The sequence below is a fragment of the Staurois parvus genome, unplaced genomic scaffold (assembly GCF_062004578.1).
Source record: "Staurois parvus isolate SC_StPar_1 unplaced genomic scaffold, SC_StPar_1.0 ptg000047l, whole genome shotgun sequence".
Classification (NCBI taxonomy): Eukaryota; Metazoa; Chordata; class Amphibia; order Anura; family Ranidae; genus Staurois; species Staurois parvus.
In genome coordinates, this window is record NW_028317843.1 from 3,858,464 (window position 1) to 3,880,545 (window position 22,082).

General features: G+C 40.0%; 1 protein-coding gene across 1 annotated transcript in view; it reads right to left on the reverse strand.

Annotated features, from left to right (window-relative positions):
• The window catches only part of LOC149470394 (fibrocystin-L-like), a 209,947-nt gene extending 188,791 nt beyond the window's left edge, over window positions 1-21,156 (reverse strand). The window contains exons 1-11 of the mRNA XM_089664463.1: window positions 21,150-21,156; window positions 20,527-20,607; window positions 17,845-17,989; window positions 15,342-15,450; window positions 12,755-12,812; window positions 8,046-8,139; window positions 5,886-5,939; window positions 3,538-3,611; window positions 3,079-3,121; window positions 1,110-1,180; window positions 913-1,023 (exon numbers count right to left, since the gene is read on the reverse strand). Coding sequence (XP_089520589.1) covers window positions 913-1,023; window positions 1,110-1,180; window positions 3,079-3,121; window positions 3,538-3,611; window positions 5,886-5,939; window positions 8,046-8,139; window positions 12,755-12,812; window positions 15,342-15,450; window positions 17,845-17,989; window positions 20,527-20,607; window positions 21,150-21,156 — 847 coding nt within the window. The remainder of the gene's footprint in view (window positions 1-912; window positions 1,024-1,109; window positions 1,181-3,078; window positions 3,122-3,537; window positions 3,612-5,885; window positions 5,940-8,045; window positions 8,140-12,754; window positions 12,813-15,341; window positions 15,451-17,844; window positions 17,990-20,526; window positions 20,608-21,149) is intronic.
• Window positions 21,157-22,082: the final 926 nt, after the last annotated feature.

The following is a 22,082-nucleotide window of genomic DNA, read 5'->3' on the forward strand; positions in this document are numbered from 1 at the left end:
ACATGGGGGAATGCAGTTTCCGCACCTCCAGCACTGAATGTATGTAATGGCATAGAAAGCTGGGGTGTGCTGGAGGTTCTAATGATACTGGTTGCTTGAGGATCTATTGTTGCTGGTGGGGATCTATTTTGCATAGGTTTCTATTGTTGCTGGGTGATCTATTGTTGCTGGGATAGATCTACTGTTGAGGGAGAGGTCTATTGTTGCTGGCTGCTGGGAGATCTGTTGTTGCTGAAGAGGGTCTTTTGTTGTGGGACGTTCATTGTTGCTGGGGGGGAGTCTATTGTTGGTGGGGTGGGGTCTATTGTTGCTCAATACAGGGGATCAATTTTACTGTCTTTCTTGTTATCATTAACAAATTCCATACAAATTGCTTAGTAGCACAAAATGATACTTGCTTCTGTATTCTCCAAAAGGGGTGGTAATGGAGGTGCGTAGGGGGTAGAACCAAGGGACAGTGTTCAGAGTTGGGTAAAGATGGAACCAAGGAATGGTGCTCAGAGGTGGGTAGGGGGCGGAGACAAAGAATCACTCAGAAGGGGGAAGTTCCTGTACCTATTCTCTGAGAAAAAAAGTCCTGACTAGAATAGAAAGGGTAGGTAAAAGGGACTGGCATTTCATATCTACACAGCAGGTAAGGGCAGGCTGGGGTTTTTTTTAATACTGGTTCCCTGTAGGGTGATATTGCTGGTTAGTACTGACCCATAATCCATATCAAATGCCTTGGAACTAACTGGTGTTATAGTATATTACTGTCATCATGCTAAAATGAATTCTTTAAATATTGGCACACATGATGTGTTGCTGTACTAGTACAATAGTATAAAGGGCACAATTCCATAGTCTGTGCTGCCCACACAATAGCATTTCTAAATCACTTTTCCTGGTAGTCTATAAATATTTAGGACGTACCTCCTACAAGGACTCTGGCTGGAAAGTCAGTCTCATCGAAGAACTGTCCACTGATTGTGATCACTGTGCCTCCTTGCACACTTCCAGAAGCAGGAAAAATCCCGGATACCTCTGGATAATAGAGTACAGGATAGATGTTTTTTGTTTGGTTTTTAAATAAAGGTTTAATGAAAGGGGTAAATAATTATTTTTGTTACCTGCGTAGGTCTGGAACATACTGATTTTATTGAGGGAAGATACAAAGTATGTGGATTGACTCGGTAAACTCCTATAACGCAGAAAAAAAGTATTTCAGGACCACACAAGATGTATCTGCTTTCCCATAATGGGTCTATACAGGACAAATTGACCTGCATGTGTCAAGACAGCTAGTACTTTGCTAAATCACAGAAAAAAAAACTCTGGTTCAGGAACATTTTTTATTTGTGACTAGGACTCTGTGTTCTTTCACACTGGCGGCCAGGAGGAAGGTAAAAATAGGTGGCTGAGCCACAGTTTTACAGTTCCCTGGCTGCCTACCAGAATTCTAACACTACAGCATAACAAGGCTGTACACATACCACAACTGCAATGCTCTGCTTCATGGCCCTGGTAATTTTGACTCAGGCTGCAGAGTTTGACAGGCAACACTGCCTGTCAAATTTGTCCATTGAGATCAATTGGGCCGCACCGCTACTATTAGCTAAATGCTTGGCTCGCATTTGCAGTGCAGACCCACAATGTAAAATTGCCATTCAACAGTAAAAAAACCCCCAAAAAACAGTCATTTCAATAGAGCCTCCTGAATGCCTACTAGATGTTGCTCTACAGACCTCTAAAAAGGGATCCACCACGGATTAAATTTTAGAGAGCGGTAAGCATTGCAATGTCCTTACAGTGTTTTCATTATTATTTTTCATAAACTTATTTAGAATCACTATTTATGGTTGATGTATGTACACTAGACAGGGCATTTCACATTCTTGCTGAGCAACTGCTGTAAGAAAAATGATTAAAAAGCACCCAAGAGTGTAGTTTGTTTGGCATGTGCAAACTAGTCTGGAAATGTTTGTTTTTTGCTTTTTAGTTCAATCTGTTTATTAATTTTACAAACAGCTCCTCAAAATTTGTATCTACAAAGACAATGAGCACATAAGTAAACAATATAGACCATGGCCCGGGACAATAGGGGAGAGCAGGTGGGGCGGCTGCCCTGGATGCAGTGGTATCAAGTGAGATGTGGGAGGGGGGCACCGCATGGAGAGTTCCTACCTACATGCTGACAGGAGTGCTGATAGTAGTAGCTTCACTACTGCTGTTAGCTTAGCTCTGGAGGAGACAAGCCAGATCTGGGGAGGAGGAAAAAGCTGGGAGGAGGGACAGGTTGTGCTTTCTCTCTTCCCTCCAGCTCCTCCTGCCACTGCAGCTCTCCTGGATCCCCACTGTGCAGCATTTGTTTACCCTCCCCCTTCTTCTCCCAGCAAAGAGTGTGGGTAGGGGGTGAGTAAGTAAACACCGCAGAGTGGCAGTCTGCGATCCTGTAACCATCTGTAGTCCCCTATAGTGCTTGCATTTTTTTTTATTTTTTTTTGGGGGGGGGGGGGGGTTTGCTGACACATTATGTTTCTATGGGGGGGGGCACCATTTGGGGTCTTCGCCCTAGGCACTAGATGATCTTGTTCCAGCATTGACAGATCATTGCATGAAAGACATGAAGAGATGCAATGCATAACCATCAATAACAGCCCTTCATCATATACTGTAGATCGCAGTACAAGAACAGCCCTGACAACAAAATACCCAGAGTATAGGTCGCATAGCACTAGCAAATTATTAGTAAAAAAATATCTGACAGGTCTGTCCAGGGCTATACCATTGAGGTTTTGGTAATTGCCTTTATATGTATTGGAGAGCTACAAAAGGTGCCAATCATTAAAATATCAATGGTAATGAAAAATTTTTGATCAGGGACACTTCCATAACTTTCAATTAAACCCAAAGCTGTTAAGAGCTAGTCTTCCAATCTGCCCATTTTGGCTAGGTCAGGCATTTATTTCATACCTGGCATCTAGGAGTCCCTACTTTCCCCAATCTCAAATTAGCAGTATCTTGAGTAGAGCTGATATGCAGCATTCTCTCTTGAAGGCAATATGTGAGCTGCAGTGTTTAATGTAGAATGCAACTCACCGTCCATAATGGTCATCCAAAATAAAGCTGATATTGTGATGCCCTGTAAAAAAAAAAATCAACATTGGTTAAAGTAGAACTATAGGCAAAACCTCTCTTTTCATTTTGGATAGAGTAAAGGGGAGGGTTATAAATAAACATAAAATTAAGGGAATTCTTTGGGGACCCCCAGGTCACCTGAACTAATGTCCCCATTGGAACTTTTACTCTTGACTACTATTAGGGAAAACCTAATATTTTGGGATTTTTTTTACTTTTACTTTCAATGATAATCATAAACAGGACAAATAGAGAGAGAGAATCTCCCTAACGGGGGCACATACAAAAATGAAAACTGATGTGTTCTAATCCATCTCCACTCTATCCAATACTAAAAAAAAGTTTTGCTGTTAGTTATAATTAAAGCCTGCTTATATAAATACATTTCACAAGAAAAAGTCACAATAATCTACAACTTACCAACATAACTGCCAGTATCATGGCATATCATGGAGCCATAGTCACTATATGTGCTTTCCAGTTGTAATCCATACCTACAGAAAAAAATACAAGCTGCATTTTAATGCTATAATATTAAGTCTTGTTATTAAAGCCAACCTTTCATTTTTAAAAACAATTTTATAATTGTACTTGTTATCTCCTCGTATATATTTTTATATACTTTGTACTAGGTACCTTTTTTAATGTTTGCTATGCCTTAACTTCCTTAACTCTTGCATATAGTGAAAGTCACGCGCACTGTACTCTTATTCATCCACCTTCACACCTCAGATCAGATCCAATTCCTCCACCTTCACCCCTCAGATCACTCCAAGTCTTCCCCCTTCACACCTCAGATTACCCCATTTCCTGCACCTTCACATCTCAGATCAGATCCAGTTCCTCCACCTACACACATCAGATCAGCCCAATTACTGCACCATCACACCTCAGATTCCCCCATTTCCTGCACCTTCACATCTCACCCCACTCCAATTCCTACACCTTCACTCCTCAGATCAACCCAATTCCTCCACCGTCACCCTTCAGATCACTCTAATTCACACCTCAGATCAGCGCAATTCCTGTACCTGCACACCTCAGGTCAGCCCAATTGCTTCACCTTCACATCTCAGATCAGCCCCAGTTCCTGCACTTTCACACCTCATATTAGCCCCAGTTCCTGCACCTTCACACCTCATATCAGCCCCAGTTCCTGCACCTTCACACCTCATATCAGCCCCAGTTCCTGCACCTTCACACTTCAGATCAGCCCAATTCCATCACCTTCACACATCAGATCAGCCCAATTCCTTCACCTTCACAACTCAGATCAGCCCAATTCCTTCACCTTCACACCTCAGATCAGCCCAATTCCTTCACCTTCACACCTCAGATCAGCTCCAATTCCTTCACTTTCACACCTCAGATTAGCCCCAATTTCAGCACCTTCACACCTCAGATCAGCTCCAATTCCTGCACCTTCACACCTCAGATCAGCTCCAATTTCAGCACCTTTACCCCTCAAATCACTCCAATTCGTACACCTTCACACCTCAGATCATCTCCAATTCCTTCACTTTCACACCTCAGATTAGCCCCAATTTCAGCGCCTTCACACCTCAGATCAGCTCCAATTCCTGCACCTTCACACCTCAGATCAGCTCCAATTCCTGCACCTTCACACCTCAGATCAGCTCCAATTTCAGCACCTTTACCCCTCAAATCACTCCAATTCGTACACCTTCACACCTCAGATCATCTCCAATTCCTTCACTTTCACACCTCAGATTAGCCCCAATTTCAGCGCCTTCACACCTCAGATCAGCTCCAATTCCTGCACCTTCACACCTCAGATCAGCTCCAATTTGAGCACCTTTACCCCTCAAATCCCTCCAATTTCTATGCATTCACACCTCAGATTAGCCCCAATTCCTTCACCTTCACACCCCAGACAAACCCAGTTCCTTCACTTTCACACCTGAGATCAGCTCAATTCCTGCACCTTCACACCTGTGAATAATTACAGTGCTGCAAAGCCCCCCCCTCCCGTCCGTGGAGCCTGGGACTGCACTAAATGGTCAAGGCAGCTTCACACAGAGAAGATGAAGGAACTTAAGCTCCCCGATCTCCTATGTGACAAATGAATACGGAAGTGATGACAATTTTGTCACTTCTCCTTTCAGAGCTGAACAGCCAAGGAAGCAGATAAACAAGCACAATCTTTGCTTGGTTAGCTGCTTTGGAAGGCAGGGCAGACATTGGGGGTCCAATAGACCCCCGTTATCTCTGTAAAGAGTTCCTGTCAAAGCCCCAAAACTAACACATGCGTGCTTGCTAGCCCCCTTGTGAAACCAATAGAGTGAAAAAAAAAAAACAAATGTGTAAAATAAATAAATGCAAATAAAATAAAACAAAAAAATAAAAGCACCACATTCCTCCCCCCCGTGCTTACACATACATGCAAACGCACCTGTAGGTCCCTCAAGCAACTGTAATCAGCAATTGCACCACACATGTAAGGTCTCACTGCAAACGTTAACAAGAGAGCACTAATTCTAGGGCCATGATTTTTGATTAACTCTAAATCAATAACCTGTAAAGGCTTTTAAAGTGTCACCTATGTACAATTTTAGTTATTGTAGTTTGTCCAGCCAGTCCTCCCCATCCATAGATAATGATCAGCAGTAAGTCATTCACACAATCGACTCCAATTCAATTTTGAGTGTCAATTTTGGGTAAATTTATTGTTTTAAAATGAGCTTATTCCATATTCTTAATAATACAATTTCCTTCTTTTTACAAATCTGCTGTGGCCACAAACTTACAGTGTATCAGAGTTGGGTACTAGCAGCAAGCATGGCATTCCTCCAGCATAAACCCTGTGAAATAACAAGTTAATCAAAGTTAATGAAGATAATAATATTGGAAAGTAAGACAATGCAATTATACATATGTATATTAATAGCAATAAACCTGGGTTCACACTACTGTTGCTGCATATTCACGCTTCTTTCAGTGCGCATTTCATAGTACATTTATGCACATTTTTCAGGCTCTTTTAAACACAAAACTACACCAAAATACACATTCATTCACTCCTATTGAAGTGTAAGGGGCCAAAAACACACTGCCTGGCACCAAAAGAAGCACCAAAATGCAGCTTTTCAGAAATTGCACTGCACTGCATGTTGCATTGATGTAAACAGGCACCACAGAGAATAATAAGATTTCTATTGTTGTGCATGGCAGCACAATGGCAAACACAACAAATTGTGCTATTGTGAACAGGGGCTAATGCTATACAATATAAACAATTATTTTAATGGGGGATTCAAGTGCTGTTCTCATCTGTGCTTGGTTGGTGATGACATCAGAAGTATATCACCCAACCTTTGCTTACATCCGTGTCCTAATCAGGCTAATTCTGTCCTAACACATATGTAATGCCCTCTAGGTAAGCTAAATAGGATTTTTTGTTAGTTAGAGTCTGGGTAGCAGCCTGGGATGAGTCAACCTGAAAGTGAATTCACCTCAGTACAGGCTGGGAGGCTCTACAGGTCTGGAGCCCCCCCACTGTTCCAGAAGTTCAGAGAACTTTTTGAAAGAGGTGGAGGAGGGGAGGAGGCCCAAATCTGCATGTTTGAGGGATGTTTGCCAATCCCCAGGAGGCCAGGCATGATGACATAGGACAGCCCTTAAATGTGGCAAAACCTGGGGAGCAGTGTGCAGAGTAGGGTGGAAGATGGACTGAGAGGAAGGCTGGAGTATGGAGTCCGGGAGGGGGTACCCAGGAAGGGGAACCTACCTACAGGCTGATTGCTGGACAGAAGGATCTCCACTGTCCCACCATCTCCTAGGGAGGCCAACCTGTCAGCCGGGAAGGGGACAGCCCAGCAAAAGGCCTGAAAGCAGCTTCGATACACCAAGCTAACAGCACAGGACAGAGTGAGTACTTCTACATTCCTGGGCCAGATAAATGGAGAGGGGGATCAGGTGCAAGACCCAACTAGTTCTCATCCGGGACTACTTAACTGGAAGATCTTGGAATCCCTTGCCCAGGGATATCCTCAGCACAGCTGGGTGAAGAAGATAAATTCAGGAGGTACACCAAGGGGACTTCAGTGCTCCTTAACAGAGACAGTTGGCAATTTTGATCCACCTTTTTGTATAGTATTTTTGCTAAGACGTTTGTCCTCAGGTTTGAAGCTCCTGAGCATCCCATATACCCCTAGACCCCACCCAAGTTGTTAACCCCTTAATAAAAACAACTAAAAGCCAGCTCAAGGACTTGCACAATGTGCAAGTGTGGAAAATGCATATTGCCTGACCATGCAGAGTTCAGAGGGACCCAAAACAAATCCAGTGGCCCTAAAGAGGATAGTGCTACACATATAATCAACCGACACATTGATCATTTAATTAAAGAACTGTCATATTCAGAAATAACTGAGCTAAATTGGCGATTCAATAAGAAATCACCTTAAAAAAGGAATGGTTGGTTCCAGCAGAAAAGCCAAAACATTCAACCAAATTAATTTGTTTCATTATTGAAAGTTTTCAAGTTTTGTACTGATCACCCTCTGATAATAGCAACATGTAATAGAATACGCTAATGAATAAGCAAAAAGCATGAATAAGAAACAGACGTTATCCATTTTCAGTGGAATAGGACAAGGTCTGATCCCTCATCAGGGCCTCACTGATATCTGAGACTACAGTTGCAAGATCTCCCCCTATCTTTACTGAATTTTCTGTTGCAATATATGAAAAACCCGTCACCTGATGACACAAAAAAATTCAGCTGAAAAGTTGGGCTTGGTCTCTCTCTGTCAGTCACTTCAGAGATGAGGTGAAGATGTTTCCACTGGGGTCCCTCCAGCAGGGAATCCTGAATTGTAGTTTTTTTTAACCTCCAGTTGTTGTTAGTTTCCAGCTCCTACAGCTTAATGGATTGTAGGTTCTGAATGAAAAGATATAATCCTTACCTTAGCACTCTGACATTTCTCCCATTGGAGCTCAAAGCAGTATTACTGCCATAGACATCAGTATAGATTTTGCCAACAATGGTGATCATGGAACCTGCAAAAGCAAACACATGTTCTGTCATATAGTAAACATAGTGAATCTTTTGGAACATATGCCATACAACCATGATTAGCTAGCAAAAAATATGATTTACAGATAGGAAGTAAAATTCCATATTTTTGGACTATGCCTTCAAATATCATGGGGCCCAGGAGTATTGGGGGCACTACTGTCTGGCTACACAGCAATATATCCAGGTGGCAATAGCTTCTGGCAAGTAGTTAATGTATCCAGTGCTGGATTTAAAAGGGAGCAAAAGTGGCAACTGTCTTGTGCCCCCTTGACAGAAGGGGCCTCACTATACAAAAATAATATAAAACAATATAATAAAATATATAAAATAAGAAACATAAAATATATAATAAACAATTACTTTCTTTTATCAAATGTATCTTGGGAAGAAATATTTTTCTTGCCATCATTTGTAAATGTTTTTACTCTGAAATTATAGATTTATGTTTTAAAAACAAATTTTGGTAGCTCAAATAGAACACTTAATGTAGAAGGCATAGAACGCTTAATGTAGCCAATGACTGCGTGTGTGCACACACACACGACCTCAGAATGACATTGTGTCATGCATTTTGAAAATCTGTGACTGTCATTGAGAATGTAAACCAACTCTGTGTATGAGGGACCCCCTGAACCTTAAGTGCCCTGGGCCCTCCAGGTCTAACTCTGGCCCTAAATGTACCACCCTGTATGTGCCCTTTCATTACCAGGCCATTTTTCAGTTTTCAGCACTGTGTTAGTTTGACTTACAATTACATGCTTATGCAACGCTGTACCCAAATGAAATTTATATACATTTTGTTGAGTCAAATAGAGCTTTCTTTTGGTGGTATTTAATAACCACTGGATTTTTTATGTTTTACTATATAAAGGAAAAATGACCAATAATTTTGAAATAAACTATTTCCCTTACTTTCTGTTAAAATAAAAACACCAGGATGGTACAAACATCCCAATTGACCCCTTTTTGGAAAGTAAACACCCCAAAGTGATCTAATTTTTTATTACAATTTTTTGGGAATGAAGAAATATATTGGTATTGAGGTTGTTAATCATGATCTGCTCAAAAGTTATACTTCAAGCACTAGTCATTGTACCTTGGACCAATGTTTCATTTTTGTGCACATACGCAGGTAGACTTAAAGTAGAAATAAAAGGGAAAAAACATTTATTTTTTTCATTTTGAATAGAATAAGGGAGAGTTAGAACCCCTGTCAGTTTTTACCATCTGTACCCTATTGGGGAGATTTCCCTTCACTTCTTCTCCCACAGCCAAAACAGGAAGTTAGAGGAAATTCCTCCAAAGTGAAGGAATCCCTGGTAATCACCAGGGCCCTCTTTGGAAGATTTCCTATCTATTCCTGTTCTTTTGACAACCAAAATTTGGGATTTTCTTTTACTTCCACTTTTGGTGATAATGTTAAACAGGACAAATAAAAAGAGTGAATCTCCCTTTCACAGACAGCAATGAAAACCTAACAGGGGCTCTAATCCCTCTTCACTCTATCCAAAACTAAAAAAGGTTTTTCCTTTAGTTATACTTTATTCATTGGAGTTTCTTGACTCTACTGTTACTCTTCCTGCTGCATTCTCCATACCTAAATCAAATGCAAACAAATCACCCAGAACAGCCTTGCAATAATGGTAGCAGAAAGATGAAGCTAGGAACTTAACAGCATGTCACCGGCAGTGTCTTTGGAAAAAGAGGTGATTTAGTCTTCACATCTCCAAGCATAGCCGAAATATTATTTTTGGGTGTAGAAGCCTTTAAACATGGAGCTTGGTAACGGGGCACTAGATACAGGTCCTCATTAATGTATAGGTCATAATGAATATAGAAACAAATCAGCACAATCTAGGTAAAATAGCTAAAACTGACCAATTACAAGCTGAACACTGAATGGCAAATTTCACAATACCTAGAAATAAGACATTATTTATTTATTTCAGGTACTTATATAGCGCCGTCAATTTACGCAGCACTTTACATATATATTGTATATTCACATCAGTCCCTAACCCTCAAGGGGTGTACAATCTAAGGTCCCTAACTCACATTCATACATACACATACTAGGGACAATTTAGACAGGAGCTAATTAACCTACCAGCATGTCTTTGGAGTGTGGGAGGAAACCGGAGGACACCCACGCAGTCACAGGGAGAACATGCAAACTCCAGGCAGGTGGTGCTGTGGTTGGGATTCGAACCAGCGACCCTGGTACTGCCAGGTGGAAATGCTAACCATTTAGCCATTGTGCCGCCCACATAAATACCAAAAAAGTGCAGCACAATACAATAAACAAATGATACATGCAAAATTAGACCATCAAAATTCATAATATCCTTATGTGGAAGTGGACCACCAATACAGATATCCTCATATGAAAACAGACCACCAGCACAGATGAACGGAAATTGTGTATCATATATGTGACAGAATTTTCATTCCAGTGAGAAAGGTGCTTGTTACCATCGCCAAAGACAATCTTGGCTGCTCACCTTATAAATATGACCCCTGAACTAACAGAATGGTGATATAATGCTTTTCCCATTCAGGGTAAAAACTCCCAATGGCACCAGCTCTGGTCTGGACAGGGGGTTCCTCTTGGGAGGTTTTACCCTGAGTAGGAAAAGCGTTATATGACCATCCTGTTAGTTCAGAGGTCATATTTATAAGGTGAGCAGCAAAAATTGTCTTTTGTGATGGGAACATGCACCTTTCTCACTGGAATGAACATTCTGTCACATATATGATACACCATTTCTGTTCATCCATGCTGGTAAACAGTAAACAGCCCTTGAGCTTGTTTTTTTTTGTGTCTTATTAAGGGGTATTGAACTTGGATAAGGTTGAGGGATGTATGGGATTCCCAAGGAACTGCAACTTGAGGACAATTCCTTAGCAACTATGTACAAGTCCAGAGAAAAAAATTCTCTTTTTTGAGAGCTCTCCAGCACTTTAGACCCCAGATGAATTATCTTCTTCACCCAGCTGCCTGAGGGAATCCATGAGCAAGGGGAACCAGAATCTGCCAATGTAGAAAAAGCAGCCCCAATCGAGGAGCTAGTTGGGTTGGTCACCTTACTGCCCTCACCTGGCCCAGGAGGTGTGGGACTACTCACTCAGTCCTCTCCTGCAAGCTTGTGGGTTGGTGGCTGTCTTTATGCCTTATGCTGGGCTGGTTCCTTCCCTGTTTCCAAGGCTATTCTCTCTCAGGGGGCAGTTTAGGCTGAGAAATACTCCCACCCAGCTCCTGCCTGCAGGTAGGCCCCTCTCCTGGGCCCCCTCCCAGGCTCCAAACTCCAGCCCTCACTCCATATTCCACCTGATACCACTCCTACTACTGGTCAGGCATCTCTCATATTTAAGGGCTGTCCTGGCCCCATGCCAAGCCTCCTGTTTGGGGATTGGCCAAGTATGCAGATCAACCCCTGTAGCTGGCCAGCTAAGACCAGTCCTAGGTTGCTAATATGGTTCACATATATGTGTATACCAAACCTGCCAATAACCTTAGTATAGTATATATGTTAAAGCCAAAAGCAGAATCATTGCTGTAATTTATGTCTTTGATTGTTATATGACATTTATATATTCATTGGGTTAGCAGAAGCAGAAAAGGAAAATATGCCTTTAAGAGTTAGTTAAAGGTGAGCCAATCACAGACAGCCTCACACTGTACAGAGCCTTAACCAATCCCAGCCAGTTTCACATTTGTGCCTGTGTAAAACTCCCTGCTAGTATATTCTAGAGACACATGCTCACCAGACAGAAGAGGAAACAGACAGTTCCAATCAGAAAAGCTTTATGGAAGCAGAGAAGGCCAAATAGGTATTTAATGCACTTGTGTGTTCCTCTATTGTTTAGTAATGCAGGTAGATCTGTATGTAAAAACTGTTGTATGTGTTTACTTGTAGTTCCACCGAACTTACGAACTTACGAATCAAGTCACTGTAGAGTAATCTAACAAATTTATAAATCCAAGTGAATTTATCAATCTATCGAATTTACGAACTTACGAATTTATTGAATCTATTGAACCTATCGAGATAAGCTATCAAATCAAACCACTGTAATATGAAAGAAATAAGCTACTGTATGATAAATGAAACAAGCCATTGTAAGCAGTTATATGAAGAAGATTGAAGTTATTAAAGAAGTTAACTAAAGTATTCGGTGTGCTCTTTAAACCTACTGCATCCATAGAGTGGCATTGGAGGAATTACAGAGTAAAGTCAGTCTAATCAAACAAAGAAACAACAATTGCATAATTTTTCTAATGCCACAGCGCACTAGGCACCAAAGGGTGCTGCACCTGCCACAACCCCTCTTCACCCCCACCCATTGTCTTCTAAAAACTTCTCAAGTTTCTAGAGCAGGGGTAGGTAACTAGTGGGGTGCTACACATATTTAATTGCTGACAGGTTATCTTTATTGTGTTAGAATGGCACAGGTCTCTGTAAAAGGGATTGCTGCAGAGCTGGGGGTCTATTAAAATTTGGGTCCCTGTTACATATGCCTATCTCCCTGAAAACAACAAAAACTGTATTTATTAGATGGTTAACTAAAATTAAATTTTAACAATATATTACAAACCTGGTGGTCCTGTTAAAGGTGATATGCTATTTATAACAGGGGTAAAGTCCATATGAGTCTAAAAATGAAAAGAGAACGTATTAACAGTTGCTCATGGAAATACAAAATAGAATACAAAATAAATCTTAGGAAGAATTATTACTGTGGCAAGACAATAACAATATATACTGTAACTGAATTCTGAGCTCACATAGTAATCAATCAGCAGGAACGCAAACCTACAATGTAGTTAGGTCTGCAAACCCACGCTTGAAAGAATATACTATACTACAGCTTAAAAAAAAGAGATTAGAGAAGAGGTGAAGTTTGAAACCAATTAGTCCGTACCCAGTGGTGTACACTCCATGCAATGTATGTCGGGCAGATGGGCCCTAGGAGAAGATGGGTCTCACTGTGCCCTGACACACAGGAGGAAAGGATCTACTGAAATACCCAAGAAATATAAGAAGCCAGTAGATTGTTCATAGTGGCAAAGTCACAACAAGGAACTCCCACAATTTTCTAGACTGTCTCTTTGATTCAACACAAAAGGGAAGCTTAAAATTCTAAAGATAAGTCCAGGTAAAGAATATAATAGCAAAGACAACATAGAGACAATGTACAGGATGGAGATAAACATGGCCAGACTTTTATGCTGCATGGCTGATTTTACAGAGATCTCCTTAAACATAACGTGCAGACATTGTATTATGTCTTCAGCTTTTCTGCCAGAAGGCAGGCAAAGGAAATGTCAAACTATTTTTGGTTGGGAGATCCCTATGACATGGCTGAGTATGTCTGGATGCAATACAAGCAATCAGAAAGACATGTTCTAATGAATGTTCAAGTTCGACCAGTCTGCATTCACATTTACTGGTATTTTCCTTGGCTATATATGTATGAGCTGAGCATCACCCAATCTGGCCATTTTCATTGCATAATTATTTATCAAATAAGTTTGTAAATCTTGCTTTACCCACCCATTATTTTACCCGTGCTGTGATGCACAACACCAGGCGCTGTTTCCATTCCAATTTTGTGGACTGCTTATTGATAGACATACCTCTTGGTGGCCAGATGAGGCCTTCCAGTCAAGTCTGCTTCAATGTCTATGACTACCATTAGCCATGCACTGTGTCACCATGTTCGTATTTCCAGCGCGAACGCCATCTTGCTACACCCAAACCCATGCAAGTACACCCATAGCATGTTGTTTAAATACATATACATTACTGTGAAAATGTGAGTGGGAATTTTTGGACTTTACTAAGATTTATAACAGATCAAAAAAGGTTTTACACTATGGAAGATCTTCTTTAATGTCTTTTAACGTGAGTTAGCTGTATTACACCTATACTTACCTGGAGAGGACCCTGCTATCGAAAACGTATATTATTGAAGAGGATACCTTCGTTTTGAGTGGATATCATCCACAGAGGAGTTTCTTGGCGCTGAGGATCTTTTTTATGATCCTACAGGCGTTTTGGCCCGTTTGGGTCGCTGCAAGGAAGTGAGGGGGCATTTTAGCCGTTTTGGGATATCTTTCGCATTGGTTGGCATGCACATCCACCTTATCACTTGCACGTTTGGAAAAGTCATTGGATCACTTGGCGTTTGTGCACCTTTGAACTTTTTACGTATGTGCTTCCTATTTGTTTAGTGTTTATTATATATTTTGTTCTGACATGTTTTTTCATTTTTTTGTGCGTTTTTTTTCATACCTTGCATTTTTGGCCACATTTTTGGAGTTTGGATTTATAAAAGCATTTTTTATTTTTATGTTTTGTTTTTTTATATATATTTAATATTTTTGGTTGATTAAATTATCCATATTTATGGGATAATTATTATTATTATTATTATTACTACGAGTTTATATAGCGCCAAAGGGTTTGCTCAGCGCTGTACAATAGGGGGGACAATACATGGCACATGAACATGGATAATGATGTTTTCTATGGATTGCTGTGTTTGAGTGGCACTTAGGGATTTGTGACACTTCTATATTCATTGTTCATCTTTTATTTACTTTTTGCTGCTTTTCACCTTTATCCAGTCCCATTTGGACTATATTTATTTACAATATTCTTTACTTTTATGGTCTTTTTCACCTTTTGAATATCACATTGGATCCCTGAGTGGATCAGTTCACATTACACACTTTATTTTAGTCCTTTTTTGGACCTGGTTGATTACAGCACTTATTGATATCACATGTGATCCCTAGTGGATCAGTACACTTTGTACACTGGTTTCTAGTCCCATTTGGACTTGGTTGAATTCATTGGTTAATAATATATTTTACTATTAAGTACCACCAAGGATAAAGTTCACGTTTATTTTCACATTTATTGTTTATAGTTTATAGTTTAATTTTATTATTAAGTCAGTGTTGCACCATTGCATTTCTGATTTACACTTGTCACATGGTATATGATTAGGTGTTAGCAGCTCCCAAAGGTTAAGAGGTATTTTAGTTAGGAGCACAGGAGGATCACACCATTAGTGCTCTATGATGACCACTTCACATACATTGGCTGGAAGGACACTCATACACGATCCAGTTTCTGCAAATCACAAAGCATAGGTAACATTGTTGTCCACTTACCCGCAACATACACCACCAATACTGGTAATAACCATAGCAAATGTTGCTGGTGTCAACAGGTACTCCATCTACACTCACTCTCACCATGTAGTAATCTGCTGGCATTGGCCTGTTTGGAGAAAGTAACACTCTTCAATATTTACTGACAAAAGTGTGCTCGTTCGTTGAACAGGATAAATAAAATAAAAGTGCACATCTTTAATATGTATGCTACATGTTCTTACCCGTGATTTTTTGTTAGGATACCAGTGCGCTTAAAAAACAGTTATTTTAAATGTTATTGTAATATTCTGAAAATATATCATTAATTCAGGATCCTCACCATTCAGACAGAGATTTAAAAAAAGGATAATGCAAAAATAGCCTTGGTCCTTTAAAATGGTTCTAAAAGCTGAAGTTTTTGTTACCTTAATGCTTTCTCTACAGTAATGCAAAAAACCTTCTGAGTGCAGCTCCCCCTCCCCCCCTTACCTGAGCTTGATCTTGATCCAGCACTGTGTACGAGAGCAGAGGCTCTCTCTTTCCTCATAGGCTCAGACACAACAGGGGGAGCCATTGGCTCCGTCTGCTGTCAGTCACAGCCAGTGTAGAGGTGGCGGAGCCCAGCTGAGCTCTGTGTGCTTATGGACTCTGGATCAAGTGGCTTGCTATGGCAGGCATTCCGCTCAGGTTAGGGAGTAGCCAGGAGCAGCAATGGGGGACCCATAAAGAGGGGTTGTTTGTGTAAAACCATTGTACAGAGCAGGTAAGTATGACATGCTTGTTATTTTAAAAAAAATAAGATTTTACTTCAAGGTTACGATTTTGTTTTTGAAAACTATTTTTATTAAAATTTACAAGTACATTTGTACTTCAAAAAACATACAGTAATTGCAGTAAAAACTGTCACAGCCAGTAAAACAGCAATGTACCTACCCTAAAGCCTAATGCAATGCCTCTAATAGGAGCGGGTCAGAATCCAATTACCAGGTTATGATTGTTTTAAAGTGGTTGTAAAGCCTTAAAGGTTTTCAACCCTATTACATTTTCTTATACTTACCGGAGCCCGATCTCGATCCAGAGATGTGCACGAGATCAGAGGTTCTTTTCCTTTCTGTCCCCCCTCACAGGGCAGATTGATAGCAGTGCTATTGCTCAAAGGAGACAATTTCCCTTAACAGACTCCCCCTTCCCCTGTAGAAAGAAGAATACCTGCATCTGCCTATAAATGTATCACTTAAATTTCTGCTTTTTACCAGGAAAAGGAGTCCGTATACAGTATATGTTTCAAACACGTATACAGCAACTTACTTTCAGTTATTTAAAGGCAATTTCCAATAAAAATAAAAATCTCTACCTGCTGGTGAAATCTGGTATTATTCAATATACATACAGTTGTGTTCTGTTGTACCTACAGAAACAAACAGCTTCTCCCTTTTATTATTACTGAAACAATGAAAGAAGCTGATTGTTTTGATATTGTCAGTGCAGAAAGTTCTTTCCAGATACTTGATACAAGTTTTAGGCCTCATGTACACCGCTACTCCTAAACGTGAGTTTTGGAGATTTGGCGTTTTTTTGCCAAACCCCCTGAACTCAACTCAGTAAAAGCTTATGTGTCCACGTACAGATAGGCTTTTACCAGAGTTTAGGAGCAGCAGAGTTTAGTGGCAGTTAAATATTCATCTTCTGAACGCAGAAGAATCATGCTCAGGAGAGGAGCAGTTTGGATAAAAAATGCATGTAAACGCGTCTAAATGCTAGCCACGTTTAGCCGTTTATTCACGTCAATGGAAAATACTCTGGCCAATCAAATGAATAAACGTCCACGTACTAAAGGTGGGTAAACTGAATGAATGGTTGGATGCTGCTCAACTGACCCCAGGAGTCCAATGCTGAGGAATGGCATCAGCCGCCATTCTTGCCACTCCCTCTGAGGGTGCCTAAAAGGCGTAGCCAGAACAGCAGCTGAGGTCATTCTTCAACATTGGACTCCTGGGGTCAGCTGAGCAGTGTCCATCCCTCCACTTGTATTGGCTGAAGCTGGAATTCCTCGGACTCATGCTCCCCTCTTCTCTTTTGCCGGTGTGGTTCCTTTTTCTTCCATCTATAGCTTAGAACAGCACCATAAGGTATACTCTTCATGCGGGTAAACTGAGTACCGCATTTACATTCGTTTTTGCCACCTTCAGTGTTTTTCTGCTGCCAGGAGAGCTTAACGTCTAGGGGAATTTATGTGTACATGAGGCCTTAGAGTTGTCCCCAGAGTAAGAGGTGAGGGTAAATCATCAAATGGGTACAGATATTTGTGTGACAACTGTTTAAGGTAGGAATTCCCCTCACTTTGGGGAGATTTCCTGTTGTTTCTCCAGGACAGGAATTTAAGGGAATTTTTTCCAGCTGGAGATGTAATAACATGATAGGGGTGTAACCTTTCTGTATGCTACCTAGGTTTTCTGAAATACCTAGCTGAATTTTATATGTGTAGCTACATTGTTTGCAGTGCATATTGGGTAGAAAATACCTGGTGTAGCAGGTTATTTGTGTTGCATGACTTGCATCCTTCTCCACATCACAGGGGATTGAATGGGTGGAGGAGACAAGCTGGACACGGTTTCCCAGGTTGGTATTACCATTTCCATAGTCAAACTGGTTGGCTTCTGCAAAGCCTGGAGAATGAATACAAAGATACAAAAAACATGTATGTTTGGGTTATTCAGATTTTACCAATCACACATGAAGCCTGACAGTTCATTTAGAAACATTAAATATTGAGGGTGTTTTTTAGTTTTTGCAGAGATGGGTTCCTAGGTGATTTCAAGTGATACTTCCGGAAATTTGTGCAATTAAGTCTCTGTGACTCATCTTGTCAGTATTGGAAGTGGAACAATAGGGATATGACACATTACCTGAGGACACAGTACAGGTCTGGAAAATATAGGCTATTTTCACTAGAAATGTATGAAAATAGCTCTCTCCAGAAAGAACTTTTGCATAAATGACATATCAGGCCTAAAAATGAAAGCCCCATTCCAAGTGCACCTTTGCTCAGACATTGGACATTAAAAGTGAAACTTTACTCATTCCAAGAAGGTCCTCTCTCCTTCCCCCCCAAAAATGTATTCAAAATGGGAAAAATTGTATATATTTATGTATTGTTTGTTTCTTAAATGCCAGCCTAGACCAGGATGACATTGTGAGGTGCGACGCACACACAGGCACGTCACAGGTCTCTTAAAGATTCTCCATGCGAGAGTCATTGGGATGTATGATGTAGACAGGGTTAGGTTCCTTTTTAAAGGGGTTAGGCAGGGTTAAGTTACTCTTTAAATTATTTATGTTTTCCTAACAAACAGTAAAAGAGATCTAAAACGAGGTACCCCTGATCTCTCTAGCTGCTTTTAATGTAAAGTAATCACAACAAAGATCCTAGAGTCGGTTTCCATCAGCTTCCAGACACCCACAGTGTGTTTATATTAGAGAGACTCATGACTGAATGTTGCTGATATCTCTGTGTCTCTGTTGCAAACTCTTTAGACAAATTTCACAGAGGTGCCTATAGCTGTAGAGGTGATTGAGAATTTGTATTAAAGTGCATTTCAGAACACTATTGGGGTTGATTTACTAAAACTGGAGAGTGTAAAATCTGGAGCAGTTCTGCATTGAAACCAATCAGTTTCCAGGTTTTTTGTCAAAGCTTAATTCAACAAGCTGAAGTTAGAAGCTGATTGACTACCATATACAGCTGCACCATATTTTGCACTCTCCAGTTTTAATAAATCAACCAATTGTGTGCATAGTCTGAGGCCTGGATACAGGTTCAACTTAAAGTGGAGCTAATGGTTATGTCAACTTGGGAAAACTTTTTATTATTTAAGGGGGTTTATTGCGATCAATTTTTCCATGGAGCTTTGCCTGATGTTTCCATATTGAAGTCCAGTAGGTCAAAACAATACAATCAAAGGATTTCTCGATATAGAAAATGCAAAAAAGTAAGTTAAAGAGTAATTTTCCCAAAATTGAAGCTTAAGGTTCACATTGTATAGCCTTATCCCATTCACAGTATTAGTCACTGATCATAAATTTCTGGATGTGGTCTTATAGCTAGTATTAGAACCATTTACATATTGCATTGTTTCAGATGCCATTGGTGCTAAGCTATTAGTGACATTATGGTGAATGCAACCTTGATTTTAACCCTTCGCCGTGCCCATTCTAAAAGTGAAAAAAAATGTTTTGGTTGGGATTTCTTTTTCATTTCACCAACTGCTTAAATTTGCTCTCTAAAGGGTCATCTCGGAATGTGCTATAAACTGTGTAAATTCTGAGTCACAACGTTTCGCTCATCCCTATGACAAAAAGTGACTTTTCATCTATTCATCTAGTGTGGAAGTACAGTTAGGGCTATTCATTTATGAGTATGAGTATATCACTTTCATTCGATAACCCACCACTAAACTGCTTTATGCTGCCAAACTCCAGAGTACTATAGCCGATCACCACTGGCATGCCTACTTGTGCATTTCATGTGTTGTGAAATAACCATGGGAATCCCTGAGGAATTGTTCTTTTGCTATCTCATTCGTTATAGGAAGATCTTTTATAACAAAGAATAGTCATAAGAAATAACCTTTAAAAATTATGATGGGCAATGTGCTATGTCTATAGCTAGTTTTAAAGTGCACCTGTCACTCTGGAATAGTGCAAGGCAATCATGATGGTTGAATGGCGTACTCCTGGTCCAGAGAAAGTACATTCAAATTGAAAAATGTGCAGCCAGCTTTTGACTTAATAGTTAATAAAGAGTGGCTCATACTTTTCTACTTGTATCTGATGTTGAAGGTTTATCAATAACTCATAATCTGCTAGGTGGGATGAGTGGATTTGCTGCAGTTCACTCTGGAGAGTGCATGCTGGGTTTCCTCCTCCCACATCTGTACTCATGATGTAATTACTCTAATCCCAAATAAAAAAAAAAAAAAAAAAAAAAAACCTTCTTTATAAGGTGTTGCTCTATTTAGAAAATATAAATAATAATATAAATGACACATGTGGACTGTTAAGGAGTCAAATCAACAATCTGCAGCAATAAGTGATATTTTTTTTGGCCACATTCAATGTTGCAACCTGACAACAGATAGACAAAGATCAGTTCTAGCTATAACAAGCTATTGTCCTGTGCCAGCTCCTTTCCCCCTATACTCACCTTGCCCCTTGATGGTAAGTCTTGTTGCTCCATTCATACTGCCATAAAATGGCATGATTTCAGAGACCATCACTTTTCCATCTGTAAAGGAAGAAAGGATAACATGTTTACAGTGCTTGTTCTGCCGTGCTGTATATTATAAGTATTGAGTTCATGGCTGCCACATACTGATCTTTTATAGTTATAGTGGTTTTTATTTCAGCAGGAAATGCATAAGAAACTCCAGTAGGAAGAAGAATTTTCTTCCATCTTCCATATGTCCATGTCTCCAGTAGTCCTCTTTCTAACACTCAGGCCTGAGACATTACTTGTTTGTAGGTACACTGCCTGTTAGCAGGATTATCTGTATATATTCAGTTAGATATATCACAATGTTTTGTTCACCTTGTACTTTGCAATGAGCGTGCTTTCCTACCAGGACCTCTGTTAGTATTTTATGATTGTCCCTTGTAATGTTCTCTGTATGGATACTTTAGTATTTATACTCAATTTTTTAATGTGTTGCAGCTTCATAATATAAAGAACACATTCAGCAAATGTAAATACAAGAAAAGTCCAGTTTCTTCTGCTTAATTGTAGAGTTCAGGTTGTTTAAATGGCTGCCCAACTGTACATATAGTTACATGCCATGAGGGCAGTATAGTGCTCTAAACAGAATACAATCTTATAACAACATGGGAAACAAGTCAGACTTGCTTTCTGAAATTGAAAAACTAAAAGCAAAACGGTCTAGGACTGACAAACGTCCAAGACTTGATGTGGCAAGAGAAGCAGTCATGGTACATGGCATTTCCACCATCAGATTACATGAAGGTATGTCTATGTTTATCAAACAATGTCAAAGGTGTAAACGATCTGCATTACGCACAGACTTCTCACACTGGGCACCAAGCAGTAGGAGAACAAATGCAATGGGGGGGGGGGGGGGGAAGAGACCGTAGATGTGATTTTTACCTTATATGTTATTTTAATGTACATTTTGTTTAAGATAAGCAAAATGTCAAATCCATATCAATTTCTTCAAATGGTACCAACATCCTAATTCAACATAACTCTATAATACCCTAACCAAAAATGAACTAAATTACTTTTAAGGTACCATGTGTACTAATATTCATAAAACCATATGTATTTATTTATCAAATCTTACAAACAAAGTACATATAATATCATTTTGGTTAAAACATAAACAACACTGTTCATCATACATATAATTACTCATTATAACATATTGGGGAACATTTACTAAAACTGATGCATGCATAATCTGGTGCAGCTGTGTATAGAGACCAATCAGCCTCTAACTTCAGCTTGTTCAGTTAAGCTTTGACAATAAAACCTGGAAGCTGATTGATTACTATGCAGAGCTACATTAGATTTTGTGTGCACCAGTTTTAGTAAGTCTCCCCCATTATCTCCCAAAGGCCCCAACACATGATTTTTACACATAATTGCATGCAACCCACGCCCGTCTTTATATTGAAAGCATTTCTTGGGTTTATACCTGCTTCTTCAGAAAATGGTGGGAGGTAAGTATCTAATGAAGAGCAGATACA